The sequence below is a fragment of the Spea bombifrons genome, chromosome 1 (genome assembly GCF_027358695.1).
Source record: "Spea bombifrons isolate aSpeBom1 chromosome 1, aSpeBom1.2.pri, whole genome shotgun sequence".
In the NCBI taxonomy this organism is placed as follows: domain Eukaryota; kingdom Metazoa; phylum Chordata; class Amphibia; order Anura; family Pelobatidae; genus Spea; species Spea bombifrons.
In genome coordinates, this window is record NC_071087.1 from 51345990 (window position 1) to 51359667 (window position 13678).

Genomic DNA, 13678 nt, shown 5'->3' on the forward strand with positions numbered 1-13678 from the left:
CTTATATAATATTGTCCTGCTTTCTTTACAGCTAAAGTAAGATGTCATGTGGACTTATGTAAAGCATCAAGTTGGGGGCCACCATAGTTGCACCATTACATTTAGATTACAATATGGGGCCACAATCAGCATGCACAGCCTCAATTCTTGCTATGACTCGAACAAACTATAAAAGAGCTTGATTATCCCAGCTATGTCTAATACTTTAGACGTGGCCCACTGTATTCCGAGGGTCACAGCAAAGAATTTCTGCTTTATACTGTGTATGCCTACATTGTTGCAGTAGCTAATATTAATCACTAATTAATAACATTCCCACCATATTTTTTATAACTATAGATGAGTAACATGCAATACTTTACATTATTTTAATAGCAAAGAAATGTTTCAAAGATGCTTGACTATGACTCAACTTTTTTTTTTCTGTAAGTATTCTATGTGCTTTGTTATATATAAATATATATATATATATATATATATATATATATATATATATATATATATCTTAAAAATATTTATTAAGCTGCAAAACTAAGCTACTGGAATTTCATGTATATAGATGTCCATGGAATAGAATATTTTACACTTCTATACTTATATAACCCACATAATTGTGTTTATAAATAAAAATAATATACATTAGATGCACATCAGTTTTAAGAGAATCATATACATTAGATTGATGATGATAATACAAACTCTGCCACATTGAGGCACAGATCTGAGCCTCCACATGATTAGTCTGCTCACACACACACACACACACATATATATATATATATATATATATAGATATATATTACTGTGCAAATGGTAATAGTTTATTTTTCTAATTTGAGAAAATGTAAAGTGAGTGAACAGAAGAAAAATCTAAATCAAATCAACGTGACTACCTGCCTTCAAAACATCTTCAATACTTCTAGTACACTTGCACAGTTTTTTTTAAGGAAGACTGTTCCAGACATCTTGGAGAACTAACTACAGACAGATCTCAACAGTCTCGATGATGATAAGATCAGGGCATAACCTCACATCAGGACTCCTTGTTCGTTTTTACACTGAAGGTAGTTCTTAATGACTTTGGCTGTTTGGGGATGTTGTCATGCTGCATGATGGTATTGCATGATGTACAAGTATTTGCTTGTACCTAACAGTAGTGATGAGACCATCAATTCTGACCCCAACTTTCTTTGAAGGAAACCATGATTTTTACTCATCAGTCCAAAGAACCTGCCATTTTGGAGCACCCCAGCTTCTGTGTTTTGTGAATAATTGAGTCGTTTTGCTTTATTTCCACGTCAAAGGTATGGCTTTTTTGGCAGCTAGTCTTCCATGAAGACCACATCTGACCAGACTTCTCAGGATTATAGATGGGTGTACCAGGGTCCCACTTTTTTCTGCCAATGCTGAGCTTATGGAACTGCTGAACATCTTCCGATTATGAAAGGAAGTAAACATGATGTGTCTTTTACCTGATACACTAAGTTTGCTTGGCTGACCACTGCGTCTACGGGCCTCACCATTTCCTGTTTGCTTTTGCCTCTTTAAAAGAGATTTGACAGAAAACCCATGTCTGCCTGGGAGAGATCTTGCTGATGCAGTATAATTACCTTGTATCTTGCTGCTGTGCTCAGTCTTGCCATGGTCTATGACTTTTGACATTAAACCTGTTAGCGAGTTGGGCTGTTCCTCACCCAGTTTTATTCCTCCTACACAGCTGTTTCTGTTTCAGTTAATGATTGTTTTTCAACCTACATATTAAATTGATGATCATTAGCACACGTGGGGTTTAATCATACACCTAACTACAGTATATGCCTACAAAATCTAGTACCTAGTATCTAGTAGGAGCAAGTGTACCCAGAAGAATTAATACTGTTTTGAAAACAACATAGTGATTTCATTTAGATTTTTCTTCTGTTCACTTACTTTGCATCATGATAATAATAAACTATTAACATTTTTTAATACATTCTTACTTTACATATTTGCTTCCCAAACTTTTGTATAGTACTGTATGTCTTCTGTAAATGAATTTACTTATGATAAGGCTGTGATAGTTTTACTATATATATGATAAATTTACACTGTATCACAGATTATATATTTCATATTTTAAACACAATTATTTGTTGAGAAAAGATTCCTTGCACCTTGCACAATTGAATCATGGTGTGACTTTGCTAAGGAAAGACTCTGTGAACAACGTTCCTCTAAGCAGAGATTGTGTAAAGACATTTGCAGAAATCTTTTTAGAAGTGGGAAGTATATTTTATATTCTCCACATAGATGTGTGCCACTTTTGTTGTACTGTATTTTATTCACAAACATAAGTGTTTATTTAGTTAGTTTGGGTATTTATGAGGGTCAAGGGTGGGGAATGGGGCTACTGCATCAGAAGCCAGCCTTTTATGCTAGGTAGGAAGCATGTATACAAAAAACAAAATACTGTCTGCACTTCTCACCCTAATAAAGTTGGCAACAAATATATAAACCTAATATAAATGAGAGGTTTTGGTTATATGAATTGGCCAAAGCATAATTAAGCTCACCGCCACGTCAAGGCACACTCTCAATAGGGTGAGAACCTACTCTCACCTCCTACATAGTGGGCACACAAAGCAGTTTATACTGCTACCAAAACCTTATTAATGTGTTGAGGGAGGAAAGATGGGACAATGTTGAGAAACTGGCAACTTTTACATGGAATTAACATGCAGACTAAATTGTGTTCTACAGCCTAAAAAGTTTTGCTGCCATATGCAGAGGTGTAAAGAAGGCAGCCCAGGCCAGTGGCTGTACCCATATAGCAGGATTGTATGTTCAGATATTAGTTTTATTCACGATGCCAATAAATAGAACGTCTAGAGATTGTTATACTTTGGAAAATTGCTTATGTATTATTTACAATTTTACATATGTATTTACATGTGTTGTTGTTATGTTGGGGGTTTAATCTAACATGTTGTATTGTGGAAAATGTGTAACATAAAATAAATGCTTTGGGTTCTTGGATATTCTGGTATTGTGTTTTAGTAAATTCTATTGATTTTGAGTGAAGCTGAGCTTCATGTGATGAAACTCATATTCTGTGGAATATACAGAGGGAAATAAGTATAAAGAGAATAAGCCAAATGGTACATATACCAATGCATGTAGTATAAGTGTATTACTGTATCTATTATCAGCCTAAGTGTAAGTTATTAGAGTGAGACAGACAAATAAGCCATTGATAGATATATGAATACATATATTACATTAATGTATGTGTGTTTATATGTATCTGTTGATGGATAAGTGGTAACACGTAAAACACTTGTAGTCCCATCCTTTCCCCACATATAATTATATCATAGTTAATTTATACATATTTCTGACTAAAGATGATTGTAAGAAGGTGGAACTGGATTTCCAAAATGCATGTTCAATAGAAATTCACATCACACTTTGCATTTATAATATATTATTATGAGGCTGCTCAAGAGCACATGCTGCTATTATTTGTGAAAAAATGTAGTAAACAGGTCAAAAGGTTTGCCCATTGCTTTTCATCAACCATGATCTTCTTATATTCTGCTGCTTATAAGATACCCTCTTTTCAACACATCTAAAGGGCTTCATTCTTGTCTCATCCATCAGCTTGTGCAGAGATTTTGAAGAGGCTTTGATTGACAATCATGTCTGATAACTGTATGTCACAGCATATGGTAACAGTATAAATATTATCATTTGAACAAAAATGATATGCCCCTATTCTATAGCTACCTACTGTAGATGTGAACTACTCAATACTCCCTTGAGTCCCGCACTTTGTTCAGCGGCTGGTTTCATTAAATACATCGAAACATTTTATTTTTATAGTGTTTTTAGTGTTAACGTAATTTATATAAAACAATATCTTAACTTTTAGTTTTTCTACTCTGTATGAGAAAAAACATTTTTCATGCCAATCAAAAACTCTACAATGCAAATGTGTCGCTGAACGATCTAGTTAAACCTTATACCTCCATGTTCTGGGAAAACGGGTCCTTTGGGTCACAGATTGATGTAGAAATTCTGTGGTTACCACGGTAACAGCGCTGGCTCACATTCTGAGGGACAGGAAAGGTTTGCCGAATAATTGTTAACCTTCCAATTGACCTTCTGACAAGTTCCTGCACATCCAGATCGTTTATCTCCTGTTATTTAGAAAAGGAAAATATATATATATAAAAAAAAACACAGAACCAAAAACAGAGTTAATCTCCAGTTATTACATTTCTGTGATTAAGTCATTCATCATAAGTCCATAACAAGTAAAACTTGTCGTTTTACTTTCTCTAAGAGTTCCTTATTATTTATATAAAGATTTTAAAGAACCTCTTGAGATTTTCCCTGAGAGAAGCTAACACCTCTCTTTTAGTTTTAAGTGTAATGATACTACATAATAGAAGCAACAATGATTTAAAACCATACAGCTATCTAATGAAAAAAGCCCCAAACTATAGATTTCCATAAATTACAATTCACAGTATCATATTTACAAACCAATTTAAACACACAATGAAAAGGATTTATAAAGTAAAATAATTACAGAACACAGTATGCAGGCATAGATATGTTCAGGGATGTAGTAATGAAATTAAATGGTTTAACATGCATCACTTTATTAAATATCTTTTTACGTAAAACAAATAAAAAGTTACCGTTTATCATTAAAAAAAATGCATCTCAATCTCACTAGAGTACATCTGTTCTGGTTTTCTATTGAGTAATGAACTTGAAACCCTGTATGCATGTTCGATTCATTGGCGTCTTGGGGCCAACCATGTTGTGAATGCCATTGTGAATTATATTGATTTTCTAAGAAATACAAATGGTAGCAGCACTGTTCTCTCAGGCACAGTGAGCGTTTTATGCACTGTGGTCGCACCTGTCGGTACTGGGTTGCTAGCATACTGAACTGACAAATAGAAATAATGTTTAAAAAGCTATTCCATCGATGGCTTCAAAGTCAAACCACTTAAACATATTTTGGTTGGGGGCTACCCTAGACTTGACCCATGGCAGCATCCCGGCCTCCACTTACTTCTGTGCTTCAGAATATGACATTATAACCCAGCACTCGGCCTCTTACCGATAAGCAGTAGGGATAAAGCATACTATAAAGGCTATGCCAGTAAAGCACATAACTCCATATTATAAGTGGGCCTGTTACACGAGAGATCTGGGTTCACTGGGGTTCTGCCCCACTTCTTCTAGAGAGGAGCTGCCCCTACAGTACCATCAGCCTAAGCCAAAATATCCTACTAGAGCAACATTGTTGTTTTGATGCCACAAAATGGGCAAAGGAAACAAGATATCAATGTTCAACAAATCAGATTACTTCTTCCTTGCCTGTCATTCTTAGTGAAAAAAAGACTTAACTTAATGGACTGTAATAACATAATAATGAAGAAAAACAAATGAATAAATGACAAGCAAAATCTCAGTTTAGAAATGTGTAGGTTCAATAGAATTGTGCATTCAGATTTGCACAAATTTACATTTTAGCAATTATTTTGAGTTATATGAATCTTTGAGGAGGGACCACCCAAAAAGGAATAAATGCATTTTATAGGGTCAGCTATTCCTGCAGAAATAGCCCACTGGCATTGGCTGTTTTTAATGAATAGCAAAGTCAGGGAGCTAGATGTGCAAATATCTGGTCAATTCCTCTGCAAAAGTCTACTTTATTGGAAAAAAAACCCCACAGGATTTTGTTTCTGCAGCCAACTTTAAAAATGATCTTGACTTATATTGAGCAATCAAATCTCTAAGGGACACCTAATCCTATACGTTTAATTGAGTAATTTAGAACAAATGATAAAAATATAACAATAAATAATTATGCTAATAACGCACTAAATGCAACTGTATCTATGCTGTAAATAAATGTATTTCAACTCCAAGCTCAGTGGGCCAAAAAAAAAAGGCCAAAGGCTTACCTCTGAAAACATTTCCTGTTCTAGGTAGTCACATTTAACGAACTCTGTCTAGAGTACAAACCTATAAACCCTGTTAGACCAAATTCTTAAAGGCTGTTGATGGACAATGGTGCACATTAAAGGCCACAATTCTTTGATATCAGAAAGGCTGAGATTTTTTATTAAGAGTTTTATCTGTTCGTTTGACTGCACTAAACCTCTTTAATCTTTTCCTCAAAGAACATTATTTCTTCCTTTCATTTGTCATTTATGCTGCGTATTAAATATAGATTTTCTACAAACAAAATAACACCTGGCATCTACTGTGTCCAGTGTAATATCCTGCATTTCTGCTCGATTAATCCTTAATGTACCATAGATAATGGTTTTTCTCGTTATAAAATGCTGTCTTTTTTAGCTTGCTCCATCTCAGTCTAACCAAAAAGAAAAACAGGAAAAAGTATTTTTTTTATGGCCAAAATATGGGTCATTTCTAAACACCTTTTTAAAAAAGACAGTCAGAAGCCAGGAAGAACACAGTTAATTTTATTCTAACAACTCATTTTTTATAATCACAGCACTCAAGGAGAAGGTCAGTGTAGATGAACAACACACCACTTGATTCTGGTTAATTTATTCAGAAAGTCATCACCCATGGCTGTAATGAAGAACTATGAACTTTGAGGAGCATGATCCCTTTTCAGGTTCATTACAGACTATTTCATCTTGTTGGTAATGCACATTTGAGGATCATCAACAGACATACTTTGCATGGACTATTCAGGAGCATTTTAATGATCAGCTCTTTAATGTCTAAAACTTAGAGCTTTTAAAAAAGAAAATACAACCTATAAAAACCTGCGGGGCAGATTTGATAACACACTCAATTGGATTGATTCACTAAATGGAGAATTGGCAGGAGAATGTGTAGGACAATTGTGGTTTAACTTTCTCAGTTCACTATTCATTACAAAGGACCAACACTAGCAGGTCTGTCCAACGTAAAGGGCTGAGCTGGGCCTATATATTCTATAATTCAATGTTTAAGGAGAATTAGAAATAGCTGAGTTTTTGTATGAATTACCATTGAATGTGATATTGATAAATGTGCTAAGTAATATGTTTTTTTCTGGAATTATTATTTTGGTTGGATTTACATTGGTGAACCCTTGTTGGCTTTAAAAACCATAGCCTTGATTTGCTGTATTTTTTTCACATCCTTGGAAAGGGCATTGCTGTAGGCAACCTGTCATGCAGCATTCTGTTTACTCAAGCAGCCGCCTTTAGAACATTTTATCTTCACAGATCATGTTATCATGGTTCGGATAATGCAGGAAAGCCAATATGATGTTCAGAAAAGGAAGAAACAGGACATCATTAGCATATTAAGGAACTGGGACAAATCCTTTAAGGTACAATAATTATTGTTAGAGTAGGTTCCAGGGTGAATGGCCAGATTCCGAGGGTCACGCAGTCTGGAGTCGACTTCTTCATACAGTATTCTACTCTGATTTAGTGAAATAGGAGTATCTCTGCTGAAATCCATGCTTGTATACGGGATACTTTTAAGGGACAGTATTAGAACTATTTGTTCACCACCATCAGCTAATCACTACAGAATCTTTGTGATAGACTCTGAGGGTTAATACGTGAAGAGTCTCAGGTTCATCTCATTTAGAAAGTTAACAGGTATACTTAATGTTGCAAATTAAGCACCTGTTCTGCATTTCAATCGCTTTTGATACCCAGTGTGCATTTTATGGTGCCTACGCACACTCTTATCACAGCTGACACTAACATTATGTAAGCTTAACATCCATGAGCAGCCAGTGAAGTAAACGGCGGCTTGATTAAGACACAAAACCTCCACCTTTGGGAAAACATATGGGTTTTCAACTAGACTTGTCAGAAAAAGTATTAGAGTAGCACTGAAAGTTTTGCACTATTCTATATAACGTGGCATGGTTACAAAAACTATATGTTTCTGTTTGCTTGCTACAAATAGGGCGCAGTTATGTATAACAGGGAAATTTAACCAAACATTAAGAGGGTGCCAAGTAGCACTCTGCAGACTTTAATACTTGTCTAAGTCATATGGTTAATGGTGATCGTAAATACTGTTACCAGGAAGTACTTAAATTGAGCACTATCCACAGTCTAGACAAGGTATTTAGACGCTTTATTGATCTATGACAGAACTCAATACTTTTTATATCGTGACACTTCTTAATGAGCTACCGTTGTCTTAAGACGGAAGCTATTTGGAGATGTGTTTGTCCTGTCTCTGTTTGTAGTTTGTGCCGTAGTGATTACGTGTAATTCTGTGTAACAGTGACAAGGTTGGAGAAGTCCTCCTTAATGCAGTGACATAAGACGAAGGCTAATATCATGAAGAAGGCAGTCATATAATTTATGTGAAGCTTCTAGCTGTGAACATTTAACATAAACAACATTATGTTTACATAACCAGACAGAAGTGAATTCATCTGGAAGCACCATATGGTCCTTATGAAGAATTTATCTATATTTCTAAATGCACAAAATTTCACTGTGCAACAACTGCAGAGCTCTTAACACGGGGGGCAATGCTAGCTTCAATGCATAGCTTTGCCCCTTGTGAACTCACTTCCCCCAAAGAGAGAAGGCTCCAGGGAACCAGAATCTAAATCTCTCTGTGATTAGAAATGAAATTCCTATCTTCTCTGGCATCTTCTGCCCACACCTGTCTAAAGTTGATAGGTAATAGTTATATTGTTGTGTTGATTGATTGAATATCATCAGGTCATATCCTGTGTCTGTGATCAGCTTCTGGGTGAGGCAGATGAGTAATATAAAACTATATTTATTTGATTTTTTTTTTTTTGCATACATTTTTTTAATCCACACCACATATAAACTGAAATATTTCCAGGGACAGATCCCTGGACCAGTCCAAAAATTCTTCAGAAAGGGAATTTTTCTACCGTACCGGAGAGGCAGGACTTCAGAGGGGCCATGTAATGCGACATGACCCAGTGGTGGAAGTGAGGTTGCTTGCTCACTGTGTGAGCAGCTAGAAAGAAAGGTGGGGTTGTGATTATGGAAAAAAGGGAGGGAGGGAGTTAGTGGAAGGCTGAGAGGGTGCAAAAACATCTTGAAGAAATAAGCATTTATTACTTATTCTTTAAAAACAAACTCATATCCTATGTACACCCAACCTATGCATGATGCTATAAAAGTTGTAAAGGTATTTGTTGCTATTTGTATTTGTATTGTAATCTAATTTTTTTTTTTAACCCATAAATGACAAAGCCCGTACATGTACGGGCTCAAAATGCATTGTTTTCCATGGGTTTAGGGACCGCCCATTGTCCTTAAGGGGTTAATATTGTCATTAAATCGTACATTCCTAAGAAATGCTTGCACAATTGTTGTTGTCCCTGAGGGTGTTGCATTCCTAAATTTTTAAGTATTTTCAGCCTATAAAGCTGATGCCAAAAACATCCAACTGTTTCCACTCACTACACAGCTGAGCCAATATGTTCCAAAAGGAGCTTGAAAATATTTCAATAACACTTCACTTTCAAGAAAATATTAGATCAACAATTTCAGCGTTCATAATATTATATTCTTTATAACTGATTTTAAATGAAAGCAGCATACAAAGTATTATAAACAAAGCTCTGCTTATTGTTTCAATATTATTGTTTTTTTCTCATGCAAAATGTTTTTGAAGGGTGTTATTTTACTAACTGGATATAGGGCTGAAAATTAAATTTGAAATTTTGCAAGTTGCAGTTGAGCGCATGCAACTCGAATGACAAGGATGCATACAATGCATTATCTAACCAATAGAGTATACTGATGGGCGCTCATATACAAATGCGCCCACTCAAACAACATCCATTTGAGAATCCACTACCATTGGGTAAAGAGAGGATTGTATTTTTTCCTTTGTTTTGGGGATTACTGTTTTTATTTTGGAGTGGTCTCTTTCCTTGGTCAGAAGGCTTCCATGATCATTGATGGATGCCATGAAAAGTGTTAAATGTGTTTTCTTCTAAGTCCTAAGGAGCCGGATAGTGAAAGTTACTGTCCACCCTCCTGGCACCAAAGGAGTGCATCAGATTTCATCTGACCCTACCTGGAGAATCTAAAGACACTTTAACCCTCTCATACCTATGAGAAGAGCACTGGGGTAGGATACAGGAACTTTAAGCATTATATAAAGTAGAGTATGGTTTTCTGAGAGGCTTTCTCTAATTCTGGCTAACCGAATAGCTTGTGTTAAGCAGAATGTCCATGGAAATACTAATGACTATAGAAGCCTCTCATCGAAACCTCTATCTTGTTTGCTTAATATTCTTGACTCGCCTCATGCTGTCTCTATATTACTATTCATGCCGTGTTAATTATTTAATTACCCCTTATCACACAGCATGGGAGGGCCAGCAATCATCAGCCCCCAGTGGTTCCATGGGACCCCATTACATGTTTTTCAATTTATTTCCCTTTTCTGCTGGGGGAGGCAGAAACTCACACCCTCCTAAGCTTGCAAAATTACATTTATGAGTTGAAAGTAAATTCCAACTCACAGATGCAACTTGTGGTTTAATAAATTCTAAGTTTGCTTTTCCATCTTTCATGAACTCAGCTTTCCAGCAGTCCAGTTATATGAGAGTCAAGTGTTAACTTGAGAGTGCAAGTGCGCTATATGAGAGTGCAAGTGCAAACGTGATTTGGCAACAGCTTGCCTTTCACTCCAACTTGGATGCACTCCCTGTTTAGTGAATAGGCCTTCCAACTGGCAAGTTTATATGCAGTTTACATGTGTTAAATTAACTGAGCACTATTGATTGGTACCTAATCATGGAATTAAATCCCAAAGTCACTAAGCACTAGACTTTACTTGAGAAGAGTAAACAATTCTAAGAAACATTAACTTTTAATAGATACAGTCTAAAATTGGAAGCCCCAGAGGAAGATGAGTACTTTAAGCATAATGTGCATTGTGTGTTCAGTTCGAGTGCAGAAGAGGGTAGGAATAAACTATTAATAATATTGTCCCACCCCATGAGCACATGGTTAATAACATATAATACATGGAGATGATGATACTACGTGCTTGAATAGTGTTAGTATAGGCAAGATAGGTTTTTGAGATGAAGCAATGAATTTCTATTGTGTCTTTCTTAGTTTTAAGGGTGAAAATGGCAGCTATACTGTATTATCTTTTATTAACATGAAAACACTGTGTGGAAATATATGCATTTGTGTATTGTAAAAAGTTGAATTCATATATTGAATAAAAACCTGGTGCAAATAAAAAATACAACTTTAACCACCAAAATGGTTATTATAAAGAGCTATACATATGATAATAAAAAGAAAAAAAAAACGTACAGATTAGCATTAGCCTTTTTTATGGTCATCTTTAATTACTGATTTTTAATAAATTCCAGGGCATGTATATGGCATTTCATGTTCATGCTAAAAAGCGTAAAAGATATGTTTCTGCAAAACAAAAGTCTCTTTAAAATCTCAATGATTCTGTAAAAATAAAAGGAATAACTAAGTCACTTATGACAAAAATAATGCCTCCTTTCAGGCTCTTCGCAATTCTTCCCAGGTGGGAAGGTTTTCTAATATCATTTTAATGCAGAAAGAGGTTTTGAAGTATTTCAATTTTATTTATTGGTCAACTTCTCTGTCACAATAACTAAACTAGCAATACAACTTGCCTGGCAAAGTCAAAATCAATTTGAATATGCCCTGTCTTTATGCAAATAGGATCATCATCTTACAATAACATTAGGATGCCAATTACCTCATTTATAATGATCCAGTGACAGTCAAAGGCAACCAAATTAGTCTCCACGACCTGCAAAGGAAACAATCAGTGTGAGTCAGCAGACACAGAACAAGCGGTGTATTAAATCAGACACAAAACTTGTAAGGACGGGGCTGGACTTTCAAGTTAGCCATCAAGAAGAATACATGTAACCTTAAATGTGATTTTATTTTTTTTTTTTAAGTATTTATTTATTAATTGGACATGTATTTGCCAAACCAGAAAAGACACTGTTTCATTCAATAGAAAATAAGATATTAAGCATCTCAATAATTACTTAATATGGCACATTTATAAACATGCTATTTCACAATACATTACATATTATTTTAGTACTTTTACCAGGGATGGATAATTTCATGCAGCTCTTCTTCAATCTTCTACAATGGTCAAAGTGGCCATCAGCCAAGGTCTTACCATCACATTCTTTTAGTTTTCAATGTATTTAAAGTAGTTCTAGTGAAGGTAAATTATTAATGAAGCCAAAAGGAACATACAAAAAACTGGTGCTTAGTTTTTCAAAATCCTCACCCATTTGTTTGTTTAACTTTCTACCAAATGTGTTGATGCTTGTTATCGTCTAATAACCATTGGATTTTAACCCCTTAAGGACAATGGGCACTCCCTAAACCCATTGAAAACAATGCATTTTGAGCCCGTACATGTACGGGCTTTGTCATAAAGGGGTTAAACTATCAAGGCTCCTTTTAGCCATGCTATGAGTTTGGAAGTATGCTATTTTATGCTCCTAGCTTCTGAAGTACCTTACAAGACTGAAAGATTTTTCTGTAACCTGAAGGCTAATTAAATGTTCCGTGTCAGTATGTTAGTAAAATAGATTGAAATATTCCTAAACATACATTTTAAAATATATTGAAATCATTAAAAAAACATATTTAAATATATTAACATTTCAAAAATCCTAAACATATATTTTAAAATATTAATTTAAATTATTAAAATATATATTAAATATATTTAAATATATTAACATTTACAAATTTCCTTGACTTTTTAGAAAATTTGAACAAAATATCGAAGCTAACTTAGAAGTTCAAAAATGACACCAATTAAATGTTACCATGGCAGCAATTCAACCAGCCATAAATATTAAACTAGATTAAGGGAAGAGATATAGAATGTTGAATCTATAAAATACATAAACACATTATTTTTGGAAATACTTTTTGTTTATGATAGAACAGCCACATTATTACTAAAACACTTGGATACATTTTGTAATCCTAAATGCAGAATTCATTAGTAAGTAAAACAGTATAATATGTATTCATAACAAATCTTATTATGCAGCGATAACAAGGCATTTATGTTAAATTTTGAAAGATGTTGGATTAAGAACTATCCAAGTTACAAGGCTGAGTAACTCAAAACAAGCAAGCCGGTCTATATTTCATTTGGAACAAGTGCCAAGACGTCAAGACATAAATGCTAAATATATTTTCTGTCTATAACAGCCAATTTCATTTTTGCAAACGATAATAAACTCTTGAGCTTGTGATTTGGCTTCATGGGTTCATAAACTGTTTAGCATATGCGAAAGTTAAAATTTGACAACACCGGTTTTGATTTTTTTTCCACACATTTCACAGGTGAAATATACAAATATACAAACCTTTATGCTGGGCGTGTGTAGTTATTGAAAGAAGGAAGCCATACCGTGCATTTAGCATTTGCAAATCCGCTTGTTGAGTTTAAAATCAAACTTGTTTAACCCCTCAATGACAAAGTGCATTGTCATTAAGGGGTTAAGATGCATTGTTTCCAATGGGTTTAGGGACCGCCCATTGTCCTTAAGGGGTTAACACTGTGGCAAGCCTTTTAAAAATATAGTGGGCTGCATTAAATCTAAAAATTACATAATTTCTATTGTGGTTTATGGAAA

General features: G+C 34.7%; 1 protein-coding gene across 1 annotated transcript in view; it reads right to left on the bottom strand.

Moving 5' to 3' along the window:
• The window catches only part of GRID2 (glutamate ionotropic receptor delta type subunit 2), a 418284-nt gene that overhangs the window by 144998 nt on the left and 259608 nt on the right, over positions 1-13678 (bottom strand). Inside the window, exons 5-6 of the mRNA XM_053461590.1 lie at positions 11752-11805; positions 4005-4178 (exon numbers count right to left, since the gene is read on the bottom strand). Of these exons, the coding sequence (XP_053317565.1) occupies positions 4005-4178; positions 11752-11805 (228 nt within the window). The remainder of the gene's footprint in view (positions 1-4004; positions 4179-11751; positions 11806-13678) is intronic.